We start from the raw sequence: 27,077 nt of genomic DNA on the forward strand, positions 1-27,077 counted from the left end.
TATACATATATCTATCCTATCTGTGAATCCAATTATACGTAAATCAAATATGTAAATAAATGATTTCTATTTCTATGATATAATAAAATCCTGGTAATGAACGTAGCGTTGGCCTCACGGTTCTTTGCTTATTTCGCAAGCTCCTGTTTGTAAGCCCAGTTCAGTTGCAACGCGATGCTCTTTTCGCGCTCGGCACTCACGGTCAGTCGGACATCGGACACTCGGCCATTCGTAACGAACGTCCAGGAAGTAAAGTTTCGAGAGTCGATTTTTTACAGGCTGCTTCAAAATCAACATGCCAATAAGAATGCATTTCTTTGGAGATGAGCAAAGTATATCAGTGTCGCAGAACAAATAAACGTGCTTCTTACCTTCTGATTTTACTTCCTGCTTTATATCTTCACATACCGGAATTTGCTCAATTTAATTAAATTAATTATTTAATTATTGTTTAAGCCGTTAATATTAAATTGAGATCCTATTCTAGAATAGTTATTTGTATAACAAGTGCTGTAAGTTGGAAATTGGACGTGCGGAGTGGACGCACGAGCCGGAGGCGAGTGCGATCACCCGCACGTTCAATTTTCAACTTAACACACGTGTTGCACACCCTATTTTATATTACAAGTGCGTGGAAAGTGGCCCATTACGAGCGTGTCACGCGCGTAATGTGCCACTTTCCACGCACGTGTGATGTAAAAATATTTTCTTTATACATATATATTGCACATATATCTATACGTATGTATGTATTAAACGTGAAACTGAATGATAGCATCACGTGGAAATTATGGAAGGGACTAATTTATCACGTAATGATATCTATACTATTATATAAAATCCTTACGGGTGGTGTATGTTTGAACGTTAATAACTTGAAAACTATTGGACCGAATTTTTACCACAAGTACATGAAATAGGACTAGAATTTTCCGGGGAGTGCTATAGAGTGTGTAGTTTTTCGTTACCGATTTTTTTAATTTTTTTAATTCTTACAGGTAAAAGAATTAAAAAAATCGGTTTTCAAAAAATAGATAACGAAAAACTATACACTTTATAGCACTTCCCGGAAAATTCTCCCCCTATTTTATATGGTTTTAATACAAATTCGGTCCAATAGTTTTTAAGTTAAAAACGTTCAAACATACACCACCCGTAAGAATTAGAAAAATAAAAAAAAACGTTAACTTAAAAACTATTGGACCGAATTTATATTAGAACCATATAAAATAGAGGTAGAAATTTCCGGCGAGTGCTATAGAGTGTATAGTTTTTCGTTATCTATTTTCTGGAAACCCATTTTTAAAATTTTTTCAATTCTTACAAGTGGTGTATGTTTGAACGTTTTTAACTTAAAAACTATTGGACTGGATTTGTATTAAAACCATATAAAATAGGGGTAGAATTTTCCGGGGAGTGCTATAGAATGTATAGTTTTTTGTTACCGATCTTCTGGAGAAACCGGTTTTTCTAATTTTTTTAATTTTTACGCGAAATAATTGACCGAATTTCAAAGAATTATATATGAAATAGGGATAGAATTTTCCGGAGAGTGATATAAAGTGTATAATTTTTCGTTTCCGATCTTTTTGGAAACTGGTATCAAAATTTTTCCAATTTTTCGGGAATTAATTGCCCGAATTTCAAAGAATTGAATTTTGTGATATAAAGTGTATAATTTTTCGTTACCGATTTTTTTGGAAATTGTTATCAGAAACTTTTTGAATTTTTCGGGAAATAATTGATCGAATCTTAAAGAATTGTATATAAAACAGAGGTAGAATTTCTCGGAAAGTGTTATAAACTGTATTAGTTTTTCGTTACCGATCTTTCAAAAATTTTATTAATTTTTCGAGGATGGGTTTAATTGCCACGATGTGTATTATTTTTCGATAACAATTTATTTTTTTATGTAGGATAAGTTGTTTATTTCACATATGTGAACAGTCACTTCAATTCGTGGCTTTCGTGATGCCCGTTCTAGACTGGAGGATGAGCCGACTCTCGGCTCATCCGAGTGAGTGGTGTAGATGGGTAAAAATCTATAGTTTATGTATAGTTTATGTCACGTACACTATAGAAGACAGATGAGCCGAGAGTCGGCTCATCCTCCAGTCTAGAACGGACATGACTGTCGCGAGTGATAGAAAAGTTATTGGAGTTTTCTTGCAATAACCTGCAGTTAAAACGAGAGAAACAACTTATTCGATTTTTATATAAATAAGATTATCATTAAAAATTTGGATAAATGAAAAGAAAAGTTTCCAAGAAATAATTTACACAAAAAAGAATGACGCCAAAGTTTTGTTAAAATATGTGTGTAAAATAATCCAATTTTTCATGAGAGGGAGAGGGAGAGGGAGAGGGAGAGGGAGAGGGAGAGGGAGAGGGAGCGAGAGAGAGAGAGAGAGAGAGAGAGAGAGAGAGAGAGAGAGAGAGAGAGAGAGAGAGAGAGAGAGAGAGAGAGAGAGAGACTATTGAGTAAGATTATTTGCGTGTATTATTACTCATGTCCTTCGGGGCGAAGCCCGGGTAACCAGCTAGTTAAATATATAATATTATTTTAAATATATTTTAAATATAGAATATATTTAATTAATATTAACTATATAATATTAAATGTATGAATAATATATATTTTTAATATTATACGATATATTATATATATATGAGAACAGTCATATAATATTACTGGAAAGATAAGAGAGCTTTTATTTTCAAACTAGTTTCGTTTATCACACTTATTGTCCTATTAATAACCAAATCATTGGCGCGATAATTCATGTGTCGCACGCGCGTTTTGTTTTCGTTTGGACGATCCTGTAGAAACCGGCACCGAACTATAACGGCGAATTAATTCCGCGCACTTCGCTTGCGTGGGCTCGCTAATTTACGCGAGCAGACGACGCGAATTTATTAAAGCCGCGAATTTCTTTAAATTCTGAAGAAAACTTTCTTTCCGGTCCGGAAAACGCAGATATTTACGTTTCTATTCTCGCGCGTGTCTAGCCTTAATAAATAATGTATATCTCCAGGTTTACCCACAAATTGGCCTTATGCTCTCTTGATTTGTCTACAACGAATAGTTTCTGTTTTCACTCCTTCCTTCCCCTTTTCTTTCTCTCTTTCTGTTTAATCTCATCTGAAAGAAAATTCATAAACACATAAGTACTATTTTTACAATATGTAGATAGATATTAATATTTACTTTTTTCATCCTAAGATTGACAGAATTATTATGTTTCAAGGATTAAAGGTAAGACATTATTTAAACAAATTTTCAGGTTGACAAATTGGATATTTGAAGATAACTATTTGATTATAGATGCTCGTATATTTTTATTTAAGGAAGTGTTCGCTCAAAAGTAAGCAATTTTTGGGATGTTTTTTCTCGTAAAAAACCTACTTAATACCTTATTAATTGTCAAGGGAAAGGGGTAGACTTAACCTCAACTCGGAGTGTTTTTGAAGTGTGCTGAAGTGATCTGTAGTATTATTTTAACCAAATATCTTTTTATTTGGAAATACTATACGCAAGAATTTTCGTGTCATTTCTTGCTTCTGACGTCACATTCCAACATGGCCGCGACGAGTACCCAGGATCCTTAATCGGTCAATTATATGACCGAGATATGGCAACCATCGGGGACAAATATTTCGAAACGTTGCACCTTACGAGTTACGTTTAAATAAATATTAGTTATTTTTATATGAAACTCGGTAGAAATAACAATAAAATAGTAAAAAATACATATGCAAAACTACAAGAGCTTTTAGATTTTTTATTTATAAATAAAACCTTAAAATTGTCTATTTTTCAAGCCCATTTTTTAGCGAATACCCCTCTCCCCTCTCCTCTTAAAAATAAATAACTAAATAATTATTAATACAAACAAATTTTTACTAAAAATGTGTAAATTTATCCTACACTGAAATCCTAATAAACTTTCTGCTAGAGTGTTTGAGAAAAGATATACAAATACGGTTTTGAAAGGCCCAGGATGTACCTATTAATAGCTTCTCCGCGCGCGCGTTAATTGTTTCCATCACCGTAAAGATCATTGTGTATGTTATTATTGTCGACTTTTATTGTCTAATCTTTAGTAGTCCATCTATACGAGAGAGCCGAGCCGGTAGCAATAAAATAACCACGACGTAAATCGACTTATCTAATCGATTTTTCTGCTTCACGATCGAGAGGAACGAGCATACTTCGTCCGAGATTAAAAAGTCAATCGTTGAACGGAGATGAAGTATCCGATGGATATTCAGGAGTTCAACGCGAGTGCCATTTGACAATGAGCCAAAAGCCGGCTTCTCCGTTGACTCGGTTTCTTTTTATACCGTACGGTTTAGCTACGGTATTATTGCGCTATTACTGCCGGGTGTTGGGCATGGTTGGTGCAGTTTGGCGGGGCGGGAAAAGGTAACTCCGGCAAATGAGGCCGTTGTCCACCGGTTCGCTGTACGGTAAGTTGGTCCGCACGTCGGATGAAAATCCGGACAACTACGTCGTGTGTGTACACGTTTGCAGCACAACATCTTGGTTCGCTGCCAGGTATGTACTCTTTGCAGCTTTAACTCGACTCGAATTAATTGTAGCCGCGCCGCCCGGCACCGCGTCGTAAACATTTACCGTCGAGAGCAGCGGAATATGGTATTAATTGCTCGCGTGCTCATCACGAGTATTCGAATTCCACGTGCTTACCGATCGAATACGCGAAAACCTACTAAGACATCTCCTAAGAAATCGAGATAAGCATCGCTAGAACTGTGGATTGATCTGCAGATGACTTTTGCTATCTTTTATATCTTTCATTTTTAGGAATAACTAAAGTAAGCTGTACCCTCTTAGGGAAATATGCTCGCGCGCACTTACTCGCTGCTTATCGCATTTTAATAATAATAATAATAATATAAATAATTAAAATGTTACAAATTATTATTATAAATATATAAATTATTAATATAAATATTATTATTGTACTTTTTGTATCTTGTTCTTGTAATTCTCGCGTTTATATTTTTATTGCGATTATAGCTAACATAGGCGCGTAAAATTAAATGACTAATTAAGGAATATAAATTCATAAATATAAGTAAATCTAAATCTCTGAGTCTAAAAAATACTTGAATATCACACTTGACATGTTATCTATGTAGGCAAATAAAAAGACTTTATTTTCGATTGCGTTTATCATTCACACTAGACATCAAAACAATTCTATTTATATTCTATTTGGAAATTTTTCTAGTAGTCTACGCGATATCCAGTGGTGGATCCTGATACCTCGTAATTTTACATCAGATTCTAATTAAATATATCTTGAATATACGATGACAAAGAATAACAATTATACTTTTGATTTTGCGTGCGCCTATGGGGAGGTCACCATACATACGTTTGCGCATTGAACTGCATACCGTAGAACGATTATTTGCAGGCGCAAAAATTATTTCTTGACCATAACAATAACTTCTTCATGTAAATTCTACGATTCGGTCCAACATTTCATCTGTAGCATTTAAAATTCTCGTAATTTATCTTGTCGTATATCGTTTGTATAAAGAATAATCGACATTCTTCATTTTTTTTATTGTTAGAAAATCGCGATTATATTTCTATACAAACGCATCTTATGCACAATCAATTCTCCTTTCTCACTTCTTCATTACTCAGAGAAGATATATGGATGTGTAATATTTTGTATTAACAAAATATACAAACGTATATTAAGTCGCATAAGATTAAATTAGAGAAAGAAAAAGGAGAAAAAAGAGAGAACAAAATAGTTATAAAGTAAGCTTATAAATATAAAGATGGAAAATATTAGTATAAAAGCTAATGCCAAAGAAACAGAACTGAAGTACAAAAGTGAGCATGTGACTAATTAGAAATGTAAATAGATAATAGGTCGACTTGCAGCATTTTGGATTAACTAATCTATTTAGGTCTTAATTTTCTGTCTTTATCTCTTCCATTACTATCAACAATAGCTGAAGTCCGATTTTCTCCCGTATTACATTTTTCCATTAGATAATTTTATCTTACAAACAATCCACTCACAGCTTGTGTAGCAATCCTATTCTATTTTCTCTTCGTAGGGGAATCCAGGGCTTAATGGGAACGCTAAGAAGTTTAAACATATTAAAAATAAATAAATAAACTTGATTTTGCACCAAATTATTCTTTGAAATATTTGTTATAAGAAAAACACAAGTTTTACCGCAAAAAAATAGTTTAAAAAGACGAAATTATTGTTTTATACATTAAAAAACGTGAGTTTTCCTTATTATGCATTTTATGCGGGGTATAATGGAATACCTCATAAAACTTGTTCATTAATATTCAAAACTTTTTAAAAATGATTTATTAGAACACACAATATATGTAGGAATGTATTATTACACTTTTAAGTAATAATAATTATTTATTAATAACGCTTTTTTTATTACAGTATACTTTCTTTAATCAAAATATAAATCAAAATTTGGTGCAATAATTTTTGGCATCTATATTGCGCAACATAACATAGGTATTTATTGATAGCGTACAAAAAAACATTTGAAGAACACAAGGCATTATTACCGTATACTAATGCCCCGTTATGCCACGAAATGAATATAAGTTTACTTTAGGTAATATAAATCATCACAGATAATTAATATTTATACAAATACTTTATTAAATTGACAAGAAAAGGTCGTTTAATAACGTAAATGCGCTATTATGGTAATAAAAAAAAGGGTAATTATGCATAAAAGCGACGTCCTCTCCGATGACCTTGACCTTGACATATGTTGTGAAGGTCACTCTACTGAGTGACCTTCAAAAGGTTTTAGCATTTTAGCCGTTGGTCATTGTTTATTAAAAAGTTATAAACAAAAAAAGTCTGAAAAATATAGCAGTTATTTTGAGTTTTGGAAGGTATAAACGACTAATATAAACGTCTTTTTTTTTAAGCAGAGAATACTTTATTTCGCGAGAAAGTCGCTGCTTTACCAAAACACAACATTTAAAGCAGTAAATTGTTGATAAATTGAAGTCTTTTTGTTAATGCAGTGAATACTTACATAGTTTAGATGACGCGCTTTACTAATATTTAACAGTTTAAAGCGCGTAATCTAACCTATGTAGATTAGTGACGCGCTTTAAACAGTTAAATATTAGTAAAGCGCGTCATCTAACCTATGTAAGTATTCACTGCATTAACAAAAAGACTTCAATTTATCAACAATTTACTGCTTTAAATGTTGTGTTTTGGTAAAGCAACGACTTTCTCGCGAAATAAAGTATTCTCTGCTTTAAAAAAAAGACGTTATATTAGTCGTTTATGCCTTCCAAAACTCAAAATAGCTGCTATATTTTTTAAACTTTTTTTGTTTATAACTTTTTAATAAACAATGATCAACGGCTAAAACCTTTTGAAGGTCACTCAGTAGAGTGACCTTCACAACATATGTCAAGGTCAAGGTCATCGGAGAGGACGTCGCTTTTATGCATAATTACCAAAAATAGAATTTTATTGTTGCGCTTATCTTATGCAAATGTATCAAAGAAACTGATGCAACTCACAATCAGTCGCGGAGAGCACACCGAACGCATTAAACAATTTATAGTATCTTTCAGCCAAAAATAATATAAAAACTAATAACAATACGCGGTTGGAGCCATCTAAGAGTAATAATTTCCAAACATTTCATCACATAGCAGCATCTCTGTAAAAAGTTATCGACCATATCCTGTTGTGCTCCGTAGTCCGTTATGCTCCAGGTTCCCCTATTTTTTTTGTTTAGATTTTAGAGCAATTTGTTTAGACGTTTTATCTCGAAATACTCATCAGTTATATGAGTGGGATGGGGACTGAGAGTGGGATAATGACGTTATTATACAGGGTGGTAGTTAAGTACTCTAAAAGATTTTAAAGGGTAATTTCTTGCACAAATTCAAGACGAAAACTTCATATGACCAAAACGGCTTAGTTTAAAAAATACAGGGTTTTGAAGGACATAAAGACCTGATTTTTTAGGGCCATACATTATTTTTTATTCAATCAGGGACGCACCTAAGGATAAGCGGGTACCCTTTTTTACGAAAAAAAAACTGGTACACCACTGATTTTTTTAAGTTTGAAACTTTTTTATGATAAATGAGATAAATCAACAAAAAAAAAGATCTCTTTAATATTTTCGATAGAATCATTTTGGAGAAAAAAAAATAAATTTAAGTTCGTAGACTTCTTTTCATTCGTAGACTTTATCTCATCTGCTTATGCTTGGATCCGCCTCTGATTGAATAAAAAATAATATATGGCCCGAAAAGATCAGTCTTCATGTCGTTCAAACATACATAAAGTTTCATCAAAATAACCCGAGTAATTTTCGAAATTTCTGGAAATAAATTTTTCCTTCAACTTTGACACCCTGTATTTTTGAAACTAAAGGACATATCGTCATATGAAATTTTCGTCTTGAATTTGTGTGAGAAATCACCTCTTAAAATCTTTTAGAGTACTTAACTCACTCTGTACAATTACTTAATTTATGAGTGATTTGTCATTGTGTTTGGTGAGCATGTTTGGAAAACAAAGCAATATTTCTTGGCAAAAACTGAAATGATTAACCTCCAATAAAAATATGAACCCAAATAGTTCTTGAATTATGATGCAATGAGAAAAGAAGGGAATCCTATGATAGTTGAAACACACATCTAACTGCACGTATTATCTACGTATAAGATAAAAAAAAATATAGCACTTATTCGGTTTTGTGTAAGAGTTTCAGAATCTTAAGATTAATGTATTAATGGATTATACAATATCATTCCAAGTTTCCAATACCATTCCATTTCTTGCATTTTATAAAAAATTACATTATATTTAAATCGCTCAGAATTAATAACCTCGAAATTGATCAAATTATTAAATCATTTTTATGTATTCTTGGAAAAAGAAATAAATTGAATTCTTTTCTTTTCTTATTGGATCGAAACTCCATCCGAATTTCGCGTCTCTCTCTCTCTCTCTCTCTCTCTCTCTCTCTCTCTTTCTCTCCACCAAAAACGCCCAACTGAGAAAAGTTATTATCGAGTTCGTACCACCATTAGTCTAAGCGCGAAATACTTGATAAAATTTTTTCTGCTTCTACACAAAAAACTTTCTTGGATTTAATTGGAACTGATTGTGAGAGATCCAATGAGAGATCGAATTGGAACCTAATCTAATTATTTTTCTACGAAAAAACATTTGGTTGGAGTGTTTATGAGAATTCAGATCAGTAATGTTTTTTTGCGAACATATTTTTGTAAATACTCTATTGGAAATCCCAATCCAAAAAAGAATCGTAGATTCTGGTTCTTGAAATGTTTATGAACATTCAAATCAGTGGCGCAACGTTCTTTTTAAACATTTTGATCTTACAAACATCCTGTCGACGAAGAAGCAACGGAATCTCACAGTGATCGCGATAAAGCTGATAAGAATTAATCTCAATCACGCTTGTCGCGCGGCAACCGATTATCGAGGTGCAGTTGCGTTCGCGCATCTCTTCCTGGATGCCTTCGGCTGATGCTCGGTGCACGCAAACCGGCGCGGGCGCGGCCTCTCACATCCTCTCTAAGCGGGGCTCACCGCATCGGCGCGCAAAATAAGTAAAAACGGGATTAATTGTTCGTTACTTGCGCGGCTAAACTACTGACGCGACCGGGATTGAGTCCGGCATTATCTTCAATGGACAATTTGATCTCGATTCGCGCGCGGGAAACACCGGAATCACCCGGTCTCCGATCGGTTATTGCGGCCCCATTCAAACGACAATTACGATGCGCAATTAATTGCCGGTGTGCGTGTCTAGCATGTCACGGAAGGTTGATATCGATGCTATATATCTTTTCACGCGGTTGCTTAATATTATACTTTTGACGGTGCACGTACTCCAATTTAATATACTATTACGATTGCTTGTTTGAAGCATACTCGTTTTACATTTCATTAATATCTCTCTTCTCACTCTCATTCTCTCTCTTTCTCTATCTGTCTGTCTGTCTGTTCTTGCCATTAATGAATTAGTGCAAACCATTACTTGTACTATTGCAATGTATCTTATCTCAGAAAATTACCACTTTATAATAAACTAGCTTGATATCCAGTGCTTCGCTATGGTATGGGAAGGATTCTATAATTATCCCCCCGAATCTAGATGATTTGTCCCTTTAGGGGTTGATTAGAACAAAATCCTAAATTATGTTTTTAAGCATTTGTATGGGTAACCTTTGTAAGCAAAAACCAAGTCGATATTTCGGGCTTAAGAGATATTGAGGAATTCGTGAAAACACATTTTACACCTTTTCAACCTCGTTAGAGATCGAATTTCTAAAAATCCCTTCTTAGTGGGTACTTACATCATAAAAGGAATATACTCCCCAAATTTCATTTCCCTTGATTTGACGATGATTTCTGATAGTATTTTTTACGCTGAACAAAAAAATTATCCTGGGAAAAAAAACCTCTTATTTGTTTATATTAGTTCATATTAGTATAGATATATGATTATATATGATCATATAAGAAACAGAAAATATAATCTTAAACAATATTATATGGCCATATATGAGAATATATAATTATATATAGTCATATATAAGCATATATATAGGGCTGTTACTTTTGACAACTTCAAAGCTTCGAAGCTTTGAAAGAATTCGAAGCTTCGAAGGCAACTTCGAACCTTCGAAACTTCGAAGTTTCGAACAATATATTTGTGCGAATGTCGAACTCATTTAAAGGACGCTAAAAATATTGTAAAAAGAAAAAGAATTAGTCAATATATATACTAAAAAAAATGTGTAATTATTCCTAAATTACAATCTTGAAATATTATAACATGAATTATTACATGTTTAAAATGGAAAAGTTTTAAATAAAAAATTAAGCCGTTCTTATTGAAACATGAAACGAGTTTTCGGAAATATTTCTTGTTCTGAAATTATCAAATAACGCATACTGCGATATTTGTCCTCAATATGCTATAGTTGTTTGAAGTATATCTATCACTTAAAAGATTAATATTGCAATTGGCAATTATATATCTTATTCAAAAATATATATATTTATTAAGAATAGTTGTTGAGTTCAAGAATAGTTATTTATATTTGTTTATCGCAAAATTCGTATGTGTACATATATATAGCGAGAATAGCGCGCGTTGGCTAATGTATAGTTTTTAAGAGTGGAGATCACTTTTAAACTTTCAAAAAATCAATTTTTTTAAAGGTTGAACATTTTATAATATTTTTAAAATAAAACGCTTGTTACAATTTGAAACATTTACCAAGTTACAATATTTTATTACGTCAGAGATTTAAATTGTGTTATATACTGTCACTAAAACTTTAATCGCTGTTTTTTGAAATATTTTCGAAAATTCATCAATTAGATGTCCAACACATTTTGCTTTTAATCTATATAAAAATTGTTAAGACAATTAACAATTAACAATTCGTTAACAAAATTATTTTTAAACTAAATAGAAAATTAAAAAAAAACTAAAATAAAAACTAAATAAAACTAAATAAAACTAAATATTTTTTGTAAAAAAAAAAATACTTGGCTTTATTGCTCTAATAAAAATTTGTTTTGAAAAATAAAAACATTTGTCGAAACATTCTCAGAGGCCATGCAGCTCCGTTGTGGCGAAACGATATTACCCGCAGTTGAAAAAATTCGCTCTGACGCAACGGATGTCGCGGGAATACATAAATATTTCTTCGCCAACAGAGCCAACTGTGGAAATTTCTTTTCATGTGATTTCCACCATTGAAGGGGATTCATATTAATATCAATTTGTGGCTCACAAAGATACAGTTGGATCTGCTGAGCTGCCGAAGTTAAATGCGTGTTTTCGGGCTTTTTAAAAAGATAGTCTAGTACGCTATTTGTATCCAGGCTCGATTTCTTTCATAAATGTTTTGAAAGCAGGACTAGAAGAAAAACTAAAAGGCAGTCGGTTAAATGCGATTAATTTAACTAGTGCCCGTGTAATCTTCTCGCTGCGTTCCTTGCTAACAGATGTAATCCCACCTGCACGTTTTCGTGGTATAGTGGCCGAATTAGTGGAAGAAGTACTGACGCTTGTATCAGAGAAAGAAGATCCTTCGATTGGGTCATCTGTATCTGTGCTGTATTAAAAATAGTATATTATATACATATACATGTGTGTATAATATATATATACATAGTGTACACAAAAACGTTAAATAATTAAATTGAAAACTAAATATTAATACCAATACTCACTGTTCTTTATAATCATGCTGTTGTGTTACATGTTTTTGTGATGGCGTTAAATCATGTACTCTTTTTAAATGCTGTACTAAGGTACTTGTAGAATTATGTGTTCGAAGCACTGTATCACATAATTCGCAAGTTGCTGACTGGCCATCAGGAGCTTTCAAGCAATATTGCCACACCCAGCTCTTCTGCATATTTTCTTAATCTGTGAACTTCTCACACTGCAAACGTATGTCACGATACTGTGATCACGAAATCGCGATATCATATCATTTAGTACGTTTATATTTGTTTGCTATAGCAGTAGCATTGCAAGGACAACACGAGTAAACAATACACGACTAAATAATATGGTATCGCGATTTCGTGATCACAGTATCGTGACATACGTTTGCAGTGTGAGAAGTTTACAGATTAAGAAAATATGCAGAAGAGCTGGGTGTGGCAATATTGCTTGAAAGCTCCTGATGGCCAGTCAGCAACTTGCGAATTATGTGATACAGTGCTTCGAACACATAATTCTACAAGTACCTTAGTACAGCATTTAAAAAGAGTACATGATTTAACGCCATCACAAAAACATGTAACACAACAGCATGATTATAAAGAACAGTGAGTATTGGTATTAATATTTAGTTTTCAATTTAATTATTTAACGTTTTTGTGTACACTATGTATATATATATTATACACACATGTATATGTATATAATATACTATTTTTAATACAGCACAGATACAGATGACCCAATCGAAGGATCTTCTTTCTCTGATACAAGCGTCAGTACTTCTTCCACTAATTCGGCCACTATACCACGAAAACGTGCAGGTGGGATTACATCTGTTAGCAAGGAACGCAGCGAGAAGATTACACGGGCACTAGTTAAATTAATCGCATTTAACCGACTGCCTTTTAGTTTTTCTTCTAGTCCTGCTTTCAAAACATTTATGAAAGAAATCGAGCCTGGATACAAATAGCGTACTAGACTATCTTTTTAAAAAGCCCGAAAACACGCATTTAACTTCGGCAGCTCAGCAGATCCAACTGTATCTTTGTGAGCCACAAATTGATATTAATATGAATCCCCTTCAATGGTGGAAATCACATGAAAAGAAATTTCCACAGTTGGCTCTGTTGGCGAAGAAATATTTATGTATTCCCGCGACATCCGTTGCGTCAGAGCGAATTTTTTCAACTGCGGGTAATATCGTTTCGCCACAACGGAGCTGCATGGCCTCTGAGAATGTTTCGACAAATGTTTTTATTTTTCAAAACAAATTTTTATTAGAGCAATAAAGCCAAGTATTTTTTTTTTTACAAAAAATATTTAGTTTTATTTAGTTTTATTTAGTTTTTATTTTAGTTTTTTTTTAATTTTCTATTTAGTTTAAAAATAATTTTGTTAACGAATTGTTAATTGTTAATTGTCTTAACAATTTTTATATAGATTAAAAGCAAAATGTGTTGGACATCTAATTGATGAATTTTCGAAAATATTTCGAAAAACAGCGATTAAAGTTTCAGTGACAGTATATAACACAATTTAAATCTCTGACGTAATAAAATATTGTAACTTGGTAAATGTTTCAAATTGTAACAAGCGTTTTATTTTAAAAATATTATAAAATGTTCAACCTTTAAAAAAATTGATTTTTTGAAAGTTTAAAAGTGATCTCCACTCTTAAAAACTATACATTAGCCAACGCGCGCTATTCTCGCTATATATATGTACACATACGAATTTTGCGATAAACAAATATAAATAACTATTCTTGAACTCAACAACTATTCTTAATATAAATATATATATATTTGAATAAGATATATAATTGCCAATTGCAATATTAATCTTTTAAGTGATAGATATACTTCAAACAATTATAGCATATTGAGGACAAATATCGCAGTATGCGTTATTTGATAATTTCAGAACGAGAAATATTTCCGAAAACTCGTTTCATGTTTCAATAAGAACGGCTTAATTTTTTATTTAAAACTTTTCCATTTTAAACATGTAATAATTCATGTTATAATATTTCAAGATTGTAATTTAGGAATAATTACACATTTTTTTAGTATATATATTGACTAATTCTTTTTCTTTTTACAATATTTTTAGCGTCCTTTAAATGAATTCGACATTCGCACAAATATATTGTTCGAATCTTCGAATTCTTCGAAGCTTCAAAGTTTCGAATATCAAAATCCTTCGAAGCAAATTACCAGCCCTAATAATTATATACCCGAGAAAAAATACCTCTTATTTGTTCATATTAGTAAATATATAATTATATATGGTCATATAAGAAATGGAAATATAATCTTGAACAATATTATATGGTTAAATCTCTTTAAGTATAACTTTATATAGTCATATATGATTTTATATACTAGTATATTATCATGTAGGATCATGTAAAATTATATTTATAAGGTTAAAGATAATCATATATGAATATACTTTATAATGGATCTATCCATATAAATTTGTATAACAAATCGAAAGTAAGAGTCTTTTAATCATCATCGAAAACAAGGCGTGGCGTTCCTGCAGAGTCAAATCTCGATCATTTTTGCATTGTTTATAAAAGCAAAGGATGATCTCTTGTTAATATTGCATAGCACGGTGAGATAAACGATACGCCAGTCGATAATAAGTGACCTCCGGGTTATGACATGATAGGAAGGAACACGTGTAACTCATTTTATAAAGTTATTATTTCTATATTTTTTAAATTTGTAATTCGGTGAGAAATCCCGTTACGGTAATCACGTAGTGTTCCGCTGCTTTAGGCGGGTCTGCCTTTATTGTGGCCAAATTAGCAAAAAACTCGACAAAATTCTAGAAAGATCCGAGTTGACGCAACTATGGCATATCTATAAGTCTGAACTAATCTGTCTAGTTAAAAAAAAAAACATGAACAAAGTAAAATGATATTACTCCGCTGACTATATTACATCTCACTAATCGTTACGTTTGCCCAGTTCTTTCCAGATGTAGCCAGATGAACGAAATTATATTTTGAAATCGGCTGATACCAGAGATACTCACCTGAAAGTCAGCGTTGTTCACTCGTTGCTTTTCACGCGCGTGTCGTTTAAACTATTCATTTCCCCCTTTGATAAACGTGAGAACGCCCTAATCACGTGGGGAGATTGTTTGTGTCCCTCCCACTGGCGGATGTTGTCTCTATACAATCGCGCGCATTGCTCATATAAAAATCGCAATTGTGCGTTACTATTGCGCACAACAGTCGCGACTACGAAAGCATTTCGGACTCGACGACGACTCTCGGTCTCTTCTGCCCTGATCGACACCCCCGGCGGCGGCAACGAGGCGATTCCTCGAAACGAGACTTCGTGACGTGGTAAGAGAAGCAGAGCGAACTGTGTGGTAGGGACTTGAAACTAGTAGAAGTTGTTTTGATCTCTTTCGACGGACATATCGCGGAGGTCTCCTGCCGTAGTAACACGGTCGACGTCAACGTGGACGCTTTACGTGCCTCCGTCGTCTTCGGCCACTCGAGTCTCCGAGTCCCGTCCATCCAAATCCCGACGGCGCGCGCCGTATATCCGTCGCGAAGACCATCGGGCCACGCCGCCACCTGTCACCTCCCTCGATCCCGTTACCGCAGATATTCCACCGCGTGGAAAACCGATATTCGCATCTTTAAAAATTTCTCGTGCGCATCCTGCGAGAGATTCGGGAGAGGTTCCTCGCGTCGCCGTCGAACGGGACGGTAGCGAAATTCGGAAATAATATTTGATCCCGCTCGAGGGGGTTCTCGAGGCTTCATTGCTGTCTTTCGCGGAAACGTTACTTCGCGAAAAGAAATTTGCGGATCACGAAGTAGCTCTCACGCTCCTAGCGCGAGGAATCCGCCACGAGGATATATAGATGAGAAGTATCAATTCCTCGAAAAGGAATTTGAAGGGGTGAGTTTTATTGATCCCTGCCAGATTTGTCGTTACATTTCCGAGTGCCGCGGGAAAATTCTCGTACTTATTTTCTTACAACATCCCCAAAGAAATTTGCGTTCCTATTTTTGCCATATATTAGAGTGATTGTGATAGTCACTCCAAAAGAGAGGGTTGTCACTATAATTTGAGTAAATGCACACACAAAGTAGAAGTGAATTTTTTACTGAAATTTTTAGAATGGCTACTCTACCGGAGTGATACGATCTCACTCTAAAGCTGTTGTGAATCACGATTCACTAAAGATCGACTGATAAATGACCCTAACAGAGTGAAATTTTCTACTCAAAATTGTGACATAACCCACTCACTCCTATAAACACTGATTTACTATTATTACACTGTTGGAAAATTTGTGTTAAATATAACATAAATCACATGTCCAAAACGGTCCACTCAAATTTTTGTGTCAGTTTAACATAATATGGATGTGTTAAATGGTAACATCAATACTATGTTAAAATATTTTAACAGAAAGGAAATGTTATTCTGATTGTAATTTGAGGTTAATTATGTGTACAATTAACATAATTTTTATGTTAAAGTTAAGATTGGAAGATAAAATCAACATTCTTCTTCTGTAAATTTTACTTCTGTTATAAAGTAAAATCAACACTTTTTTTCTGTAAATTTTAACACATTTAATAAATACGTTTAAATTGTGTTACTTTAACATATTTTTTAAATTATTTTAATAATTTTACGTTTTAAATTTGTAAAGTTCAATTAACATAGAAAGCATATGTTAAATCTACACACGTATGTGTTGATTATTTTACATAAAAATTTTAACAAGGACCTTTTTTAACACAACTATATACAAAAATTTTTCAACAGTGTAGGCTGCGTTCCAAAATTCAACCTTGGTAACTAAAATCTATAGTTTACGTCACGTACTCTATATAGCATTTTAGTTACCGAGGTTAAATTTTGGAACGCAGCCACTCGTAAAAAGTGCCCTTTCACTCAAAGTACGATTTCACTCCGACTTATAGAGCGCAATTTTACTCTTTCTTAGAGTGGCGAATCACTCGAAGGACACAGACACAATTTTCAATTTTCGTTACACTTGCATTTTATTCGTTTTGAGTGACATTTCACTTTTCGACTTTTAGAGAGTACTAGTACAATTTTAACACGTTAATTTTAACTGGTAGTCTTCGACAGTTTTGAAAAGGTTCGGAGCTTCGAAAAATATATTTGCGACATAAGACATAAGCGATATATAATTGCAACATTAGAAATTTTATTCAGATTTTGTCATATAATTTTATAAATATGTACCTATTGCAATACTATTACTATTATATTAAATTTTAATAATTACATAATTTTAATTCTTCGAAGCTTTGAAGTTTGAATATCTCGAAGCCTTCGAAGCAAATCAGCAGCCCTAACTTTAACTGTTGACTGCAAGAGTTACCAATTAGATAATTTCGTTCTCGACGTTATTTTTATAACAGCATGTTTTTCAATGTGTTACTTAATTATATTTATTCGTCATTAAAACTCACAATAAAATTCTTATTTTTCCTTATAAAAATAGAATCGGTGAATAGCTGGTGAATAGCATCCATTTATAGATCGCCCACCAAGAGTCAACTCATATTTGGCAATCATCAACGTATTAAATTATCCAAACATATCCAAAAATGATAACGACGAAACGAATGAATAGATCGTGGTTATGACGAAGTTATAATAGATGCGTTCAACAGCTCGTTACACGCTCGCGAAAAAATTATTCGGCATTCTCGCGAATAGGAGAGCGCATATCCTTTTCTACTCCTAATCAAAGGAAAATCAAGGTTTCGCGGAAATTGAGTTTCAACATCTGAAACGCTCGTCGATAAGTTCGGTGGCGATTTTTTAGGATCATTCATTAATCAACGAGTATTATGCGTAAAGGGGAGGGGGGAGGGTGCTTATAAGTACTGTAGCAAACAGTGATAATTCCCATTGTTCCTTTCGCAAGACTAGGCTGGACCCGTTGGATTATCGTTGGTATTATTGCATTTTCCTAATTCTCTTTCTATCTTTAGTTATTTATATATTTTTGTCATTTTATATGTTTTTCATCCTATATATAGAGAGCTGTGAAGGGATTGCTTCTTTGAGCGATGCCGCAGGTTCGATCAAATCAACTTGGTTAAGAATGTTAAAACACTGCGTTTAAAAATAGTTAATTGTTAAATATCAAGTTATTTGTTAGAGAAAAAATTCAATGTACCAAATATCTAATTGGTAACATTAATAATTAAAGAAGCGATCCCTTAATTGCTTTCAATAGCTACGACGGTTTATATGTAAGAGCTCATTTTCTCTTTAACGAGATTTCTTTTATTTTATATATTATATGCATATACTTATTAAATTATATATTTATTTCCTTGATATTCTTTAATCTTATACATATATTCTTATCTTAGACGATTTTTGCGACTTAAATTTCAGTAAGGGTTATCAGTATATACGATAAAAATTTACACGTGCGATAGATAGGAAAATTTGGACATGGCATAATCTACACGCTAAGATAAATATTTATTACTAGTTACGAAATCGTGCTTCACTGATTACGGTTTCCTTTACGATATACATTACGATAGTAGGGATATATTCTCAGTTAATTAGTCCTGTTTTTTTGCGCTCTCGGTAGTAACAAGTATATAAAGTCGACATCCGATCCGTCGGCGTCGAGGAGGCGTAAAAGCCCCTCACAGCATGCGTTCCCACTGTGAAATCTTTGAGTGAAGTTTAGGTAAGGGCATGTGCGTAATATATCTGTGCACGATTGTGTACATAGCGCAGAGTATATACGTATGTGTATACAGTGTGGAGAGTGACGAATAAACGATTAAACACTGACAATGCCTCGTGTGGCATACGCGGAAGCGGCGCGTTTTGACTCTAATCGCGGCGATGAGAAGGTCGTTACTCAAATTAAGGGAACAGCGAACCACGGCGCGGCGTCGCGAGACCCCGTATAATCCTTCGGTTGAGTCTGTCGAGCGGTCTACTTAGATAGCGCGGCCGACAGCGGCCAGTAGCGGGATTCTGTAACTCCTTATGAAGGGTTGCTCAAATCAATATGATAAGAATTAGTTTAAATTTAAGAGGATATTCGTTTATATATAGAAATCTTGAATTATTGAAGTTATACTCTTATACACGGGCGACATAGCAAAAATGTTGACAGCTGTAATGTAACTCTCAAAGGCATATTAAAAATAAAATTGTAAAAATAAAACAGCTTATTGTAGCTGTTTCGCGTAAAGCTATCGAGCACGCTACGGAGGGCGTGCATTTCAGTCGGGCAACGTCAAATTTGAGTCGGCCCTGATAAATGGGCGGATTGGAATTGCGTGAATTTTTCATTTTCATTCATTTACAAATTACGAGTATCTTAAAGAGGTTCGATCATTACTTGTGAGTCAAAAATGCGACTAAAATAAATGTCATTACAGCGATCCCGAATTATATGCAATATTAGTATAATGAATTGTGGATGCTACTTACGTGCTATATTCTTCGTCAATTTATTAATGTATAGAATATTAATAAATATATGTCGGGGTATGAGAGCGTCAACGACCGGGAATCGCTTATTCTATGCCGGGACCTGAACTTTGTGACGATAAAGCCTTCAATCCACACGGTAAAGTCCGATTTTTAAAGTCTTTATGATTTTTAACATCTTACTTGATGTTTCATCTATCAACTGTTAATTTTTCAAAATCCTAAGATGGCTAAGTACTAAACCAGTAATAATCTACCTCGGAGCGACTTTCTCCATGAGGGTATATAGGCTAAAAATGGTCAACTTCTGAATAATATTACAAAAAAACTATACGGTCAATATTGCTCTAGTTTTGCGATTATTTGTGTAAAGTGTTTATGTAAATCATATAAAAAAATTAAGGCTCTACCGTGGCTTTCGAGTATAGAAAGCTTATTGTCACAAAGTGACCGGTTCTAACCTATAATGTTGGCAAAATAAGCAATTCCCGAGTCGTTGACGCTCTCATACCCCAGTATATGTTTGTTAATATTCTATACACTAATAATTGACGAAGAATAGGTAAAACAATTATTTTTTAATAACGTTTTGCATAAAAATTTATAATAAATTTTTATATTTTTCTCTTAAAAAACAATTATTAAAATGTATCCTATTATTTTTCAGGATTGGATGTACGTATATGTATTGAAAATGCAGTGTGGCGGATTAACCCCGGGGGGGGGGGTGGCGGTTCAACCCCGGCTTTTTTGAGATTTCAATTTTTGCACTGTTGTCGTTTTTGCTCCATACCGGTTAAACAAAGCGACGTAGATAAAAATTTCCTAAATAAATTTTGTAGCTAAAGGTTCACTCTTTACAATGGTATACAATATTTAACTTAAATTATTTATTTTGTTGTTAAAAATCGGCACCGAAAAAAAAACTGGCGGTTTAGCCCCGGTCTCCCCTAATGACATTTATTTCAATCGCATTTTTGACTCACAAGTAATGATCAAACCTCCTTAAATGTATGGATTTGTCCGTCATTGAGATTAAGGGGGGAGGGTCAAGTGAATGACAATTAAATTTTGCGATTTTTTTTAAGAGAATAATAAATTGATTGTTTTGAAAATTAGTGCATATTTTTATTTAGTATTTAAACTACACACATAAATTTTTTTATGTAAAAATAATGAAAACATGCACTAATTTTCAAAACAATCGATTTATTATTCTCTTCAAAAAAATTTTTTTTTACTTGACCCTCCCTCCTTATTATCTTAGGTGAAGAAATAGACACTTATTGTAAGATATATATCAATCCGAATATATTTAGAGAAAGGAAAAGACGGATTTTTCCATTATTGATGGTCAAGGGATTAATTCGTTACTATCGGATAAGAGATGTCTTCTGTAAGAAAAAAAATAATAGGGAAACCAATAAGTACATATAACTTTAATTAATTACTCGACAATTATGCAAACAATCGTCTTCAACTTTGGCACGGACGACAGATTTCCGTAGACGAATATCCTCTATAAATTTGAACTAATTCTTAACATATTGATTTGAGCAACCATTGCACCCTCCTATTGCACGACAGTCGTTACGCCGGGGTAGTGTTCAAAAACGTCACCCGAGTGCACACGAGTATACTACCTTCTCTTTCTGATAGAAATCTCAGCGAGTTAGAAGGAGAAGGGAGTATACCCGTGTATACCCGGGTGACGTTTCAGAACGCAACTTTGATGGATTTCCAGCAAGCGACACAAGTCGACACAAGTGTCGTTTTTGTTACTCGTTGTAGAAAAGAAAAATAGAACGACGTTTGTGTCGACTTGTGTCGCTTGCTGGAAAGCTCCCATTATATATATGGTAAAAAAACTGCGTAACAAAACTGTCATTAAGAATTAAGTTACAGAGTCCCGTCACCAATCCTGTTGATTAGGCTGTATCAATAGGCCTATTCTCTCTAGCTGAACTTCTTTCACGGTTCATATATTTTTCTTTTCACATTGGAGAGAAAAAGAGAAAAGGTGAACTATGCAAGAATTCAGCTAAATGAACAGACCTACCAGAGTTGGAAAATTTGTGTTAATTATAACATAAATCACATGTCCCAAACGGTTTACTTAAACTTTTGTATTAATTTAACATAGATGTGTTAAATGGTAACACCGATACTACGTTAATATTTCAACAGAAAAAAAATGTAATTTTGATCGTAATTTGAAGTTAATTGTGTGTACGATTAACATAACTTTTATGTTGAATCATCCCCACTTCCGTTATAGAGTAAAATCAACACTCTTTTTCCGTAAATTTTAACACACTTAATAAATACGTTCAAATTTTGTTGCTTTAACATATTTTTTGAATTTCTTATATTTGTTCAGTTTAATTAACATAGCAGACATATGTTAAATCTACACATGTATTATGTGTTGATTACTTTACACAAAAACTAAACGGCAGATTTTTTTAAAACAACCGCAAAGAAGTAAAGAAGTGCAAGTTTTACTCATCGCATCGCTCCGGACGATAGCGACCTTTCTTCAATATTTCTAGGGCGGAGCACAGTGACGAAGTTTCCTCTTCTAGTTCGCGATCGCTCCGTACAATAGCGACCTTTCTTCAATATTTCTCGGAGCGCAGTGCGCAGTGACGAAGCTTTCTCTTCTCATCCGCGATCTTCTGGTATAAACACGAGGTTGTTGTTGTTCGGGAAATCCCCGAGGGCCAGAGATAAGGCAGAAATTAACGTCGCTCGTGAACAAGGCGCGGGACGATTGATGCCGCTGATTTTTGCGGCCACGAGACGCCCTCGAGTCCATCGCCAGTCGCTCACGAAAAATCTCCAACATGGAGAATAATCCGCCGGAGACGCGAGCGATGTTTAAGAGCCAATGGCACTTTTTACATCAGACGATTCCCGCATGGAGAAACGATTCGCACGATTCCTTGGGCCTAACGCATCTACGGATCAAACCAAGTTCACAAATACCGTGGACACTCACATACAGAAACACGTTATATACACAATTACACTTTCCCGAGTTTAGATTACACTCTCCCGAGTTTAGATTGACATTTTCAACTTGACCGTGGTCGAATCGATCCTGGGGATCAGGCGCCATTTTTACAAACAAAAGATGCGTCGGACGAGTGTTCGGTCATAACCGTTGTCTATAGATAGCCACGAGTGAGAAAGAGAGAGAAGGGGCGGGGGGTGACCGTGGGGGTTACCGTGGCAGACACTGGTGGCGAGATAGATTCCCTGAGATCAAAAATTTTAGCGGGATTATCGCGGTTGAAGGATTCGCGAGTGACGATGACGCGATGCGACGCGACGCTTAAACTACCGCATATCAGAATGATCGTAGCGCCGTCAACTAGACGATATACAACTGTACGATAACAGCACCGCAATTATTTAATTCCGAAATTGATACGTTCATTGGCATCGTATAGGTATACGTATCATTAGGAAGAAGCATTTTGACAATAAATTTAACACACTAGAACTACCGAGAAAGCCAAAATAACCCGTTTGACATTTCTTAATAAATTATTACTCATTCTTTTAAAACACCTTGATTTCTAGAATTTTTCCTGACTTTTATTGAAATTACAGATGATTACCCAGACGGATGATTACAAGTCTGTCGAAAGCAGATTTTGCCGAGTATCTTCTACAAATTTTACTGGCAGAAAGACAACCTTGATGCCGATTCTGATATATCACATGATGTCCGACATAACGCCAACAGAAGTATAACAGATGTGCTAATATAATCAGGCAACAGATTGACTGCAGAAATCGAGCAGACCCTACTGGAATTGTTCGGCTCTGCACGGTTTCTACTGTTAATCTTCTGATATTATGTTAGCAGATTCTGCTGGCAGAACATAAACTGAATGCGGACGCAGCTGATGCCATCTGCTGCTATATGATCAAATTTGTTACCAATCTGCTAACAGATTGTCTCATTTTGCTTACTGGGTAATTTTATTAATTAGTTTCTCTTTTCCTCTTTTCTTTTCTCTAAAGATTTTTTCGGTAAAAATAAATATAGATTAATCTCCGGTAGTTCTAGTGTTAAGAAATCAACGAATGTAAAATAGAAACTATAAATTAAATAATCGGCAGATTTTAATGATTTCTGAATAACAATTATTTTTTATTGTATCTGAAAAGCGCCGAAACGAAATACTCTTTCTAAGATAAAACTTATTTCTATATCTATAATGTTAGTGTAAGATTAATATTATCAAAGATATTCGCGATATTTTAATTAGTAATGTTTTCCAAAGGACCCCTCATAAAACCACGGGAAAATGGATCCCGGTCAAACTGAAAATTCAGTATGATGTATCATGTAATTCGTGACGTCCTGATGACGAAGTCCAAAAATGAACAGAGTTTCCGAGTTACAGAGCGTCAAACATCGAAAAAGTGGGTTCGATCGGCTCATGGTAGCCCTGCTAAAAAAGTTCGATTAAATCTAATTAATATCATATTAATATCAATAAGATTAAATTATATCAAGCTCGTATGTATCAACAATAATATGAAAGGTTAACGGCCAATAACGAGCATGAAAATTGTTAAATTCAATAAAGATTTATTATTATTATACAAACACTTAATTAATTAGGAACGTTTCGGCAACACACAGAGTGCCTTCTTCAGCCAAAATTAATAAAATATAAAATTTTGCAATTTAATATTAAATTTGTCACGAGTTACAAGTTTTTACATCTAAGTAATAATAATAGGAACATCAAATAAATACTGAACAGAAAAAAATGGAATCGCTATACCTTTGTAAGGTCTTTAATTGGAAGAAGTAGTCGAATAATAAAATTCATGATTGATTCTTTAGTCGGAAGTGAAAATAAATCGAGTCAATCAACGATGTAAGCTCGTCACAAGCAAGAGTCAAAACTTATAGCGAATTCGATTGGACGCACCAGTGCGCACTCAGTGCACATTAACGCCGTCGTACACAAATCAACGTAAAGTGTATGTTTAATATAAATGGATTAAGTCAAGAAATCCTCAATATTTTTTATTGTACTATTTAGTAAAATATGTATTAGGCATTTTATCAGTCGAAATATTGGGTTGGCCGTGCGGTTATATTTATAAGTAACATTTATAAGTAAAACACCGCACGGACTTATTGGCCAACCTATTATTTGCATTTTACTTTAAATATTATAGATTAAATCAGTGTACAACAGCTTTAATGTGCACTGAGTGCGCACTGGTGTGTCCAACCGAATTTGCTATTAATCTCTTTTCTTATATGCTTAGTATGTATATTCGTATAGAATTCATTTACATTTCCTTCTCACAAGTCTCTTTCAATTTACAGTATACATATACACTTTTAATTTTGTTCATTTGACTCTTGCTTGTGACAAGCTTACATCGTTGATTGACTCAATTTATTTTCACTTCCGACTTAAGAATTAATCATGAATTTTATTATTCGACTACATTTTCCAATTAAGGACCTCACAAATGTACAGCGATTCCAATTTTTTCTGTTCAGTATTTATTTGATGTTCCTATAATTATTACTTGGATGTGGAAACTTTTAACTCGTGACGAATTTAATATTGAATTGCGACATTTTATATTTTATTAATTTTAGATGAAGAAGGCACTGTGTTGCCGAAACATTCCTAGTAAATTAAGTGTTTGTAATAATAAATTTTTATTAAATTTAACAACTTTCATGCTCGTTATTGGCCGTTAACCTTTCGTATCAATAAGATTCTAAAGGTTTTATGACATTCCGTTGGCCTAGTCAGAATAATCCAAAAAGAAACTATTAGATAAACAGATTCAATCAAACAGTCAAAATAAACTGGTATTAAGTAGGTTCGGATGCTTCATCGAGGGGACTAGTTAAGGTTCTAAGGAAAACTTGGAAACAGCGCACTAGCGTTTGAAGTAGTAGAAGTGGGTTCCCAGGTAGCAAAAACATATATTTATTAGTAGTTATCAGGAATTTACAATAGAGTATTCTATAGGTTTCAATAGGTATTAATAGATACTTATAGATATTAATAGGCAATACTTCTATAAGTACAAATAGGTATCGAATGGGATTTACTAGGAATTCGCAATAAAGCAGGTCTATAAATTCCTGAATGTTTTAACGGAAACCATAATTTTTAAGGAGTTTTACAGGGATTTTTATAGATATTAATAAATACTTATAGGTGTTAATCTATATATATATATATAGACAAATGTCCTGACTGACTCATCAACGCCCAGCCCAAACCCCAGAACCTAGAAACATTAAATTTGGGTAGTGTATTCCTCTCATGACGTAACCACCCACTAAGAAGGGATTTTTCGAAATTCGACCTCTAACGGGATGAAAAGGGGTAAAACGTGTTTCACAGATACCGTGCTTCTCTACGTGCTTCGCTACGGTATCCGTGAAAAGATATATCGTTCTCATAATGTCCAGATCACATGCGTATCTCGAGCCATTATTTTCTCGATACAAAATTTGACGTAAATTTCAGCGCTGATGTTAAAGGTCTGTAACTTTCACTTCTGGACATGAGTTCCAAAGCAGACGGTCCTAATATTGAAAATTTGTCATCCGTGGAATTTTTATTCCTGGACAAAAGTTCCAAAGCACGTGGTCCTAATATCGAAGGTTTTAGGTCGCTCATGGTACTTTCTGTACTTTCATCCTTGGACACAAGTTCCAAAGTACGATGTCCTAATATTAAGATCCTATCGGTCTTAGCTGGTGTGAGAGATGTAAAAAAATGTTATCCGTCACCTTAATGGTGATACGAAAAGAAACAACCATTCACAACTATCGCCAGTGTCCAAAGGGCTTCTTCTTTGATTTGATAAAAGGATATCAACGTGAGCTGGATAGCTTAAATGGTGAAGAGCATTCGCCCGGAATGCGAAAGATCCGGGTTCAATTCCCGGTCCAGTCGATCGCGCTTGATATTTTTCTCGTTTCTAAACGACACACTTCTTCGTCGCGATGCGACTCGTTTATGGACGACTCCGCTTTTGTAATACTTGGCGTTCTGATCACTTAATCATTTTATAGCGTTTTCAAACTATGTTAAATCAGTTTTTATTATATTTGACTGGAAATTATCCCAGTCACCTATCCGAGTAGTAACTGCGCTCAACGTTGCTTGACATCGACGATCGAATGGACTAGTGGGGACCCTCTGACTCTAACACTTCCTTCTTGCTTATACTTGTATATAACACATTTTTATAGTAATAAAATCCAAAATTAAGCGACCC

The 27,077-nt window shown here is 34.0% G+C and overlaps 1 protein-coding gene across 5 annotated transcripts in view; it reads left to right on the forward strand.

Annotated features, from left to right (window-relative positions):
• Positions 1-27,077, forward strand: part of LOC112465141 — a 38,422-nt gene that overhangs the window by 1,771 nt on the left and 9,574 nt on the right. The window contains exons 1-2 of one of the 5 annotated variants that reach the window (XM_025032543.1): positions 23,262-23,540; positions 23,659-23,771. The exons of 1 other annotated variant lie outside the window; for it this stretch is intronic. In XM_025032543.1, the coding sequence (XP_024888311.1) occupies positions 23,403-23,540; positions 23,659-23,771 (251 nt within the window). In that variant the 5' untranslated portion in view covers positions 23,262-23,402. Of the gene's footprint in view, positions 1-4,367; positions 4,559-9,676; positions 9,866-15,721; positions 16,224-23,261; positions 23,541-23,658; positions 23,772-27,077 lie in introns of those variants that run through there. 3 more of the 5 variants (XM_025032545.1, XM_025032544.1, XM_025032546.1) reach the window with 3 other exon arrangements.

Source organism: Temnothorax curvispinosus, unplaced genomic scaffold (assembly GCF_003070985.1).
Source record: "Temnothorax curvispinosus isolate PA1 unplaced genomic scaffold, ASM307098v1 QBEX01014922.1, whole genome shotgun sequence".
NCBI classification, from domain to species: Eukaryota; Metazoa; Arthropoda; class Insecta; order Hymenoptera; family Formicidae; genus Temnothorax; species Temnothorax curvispinosus.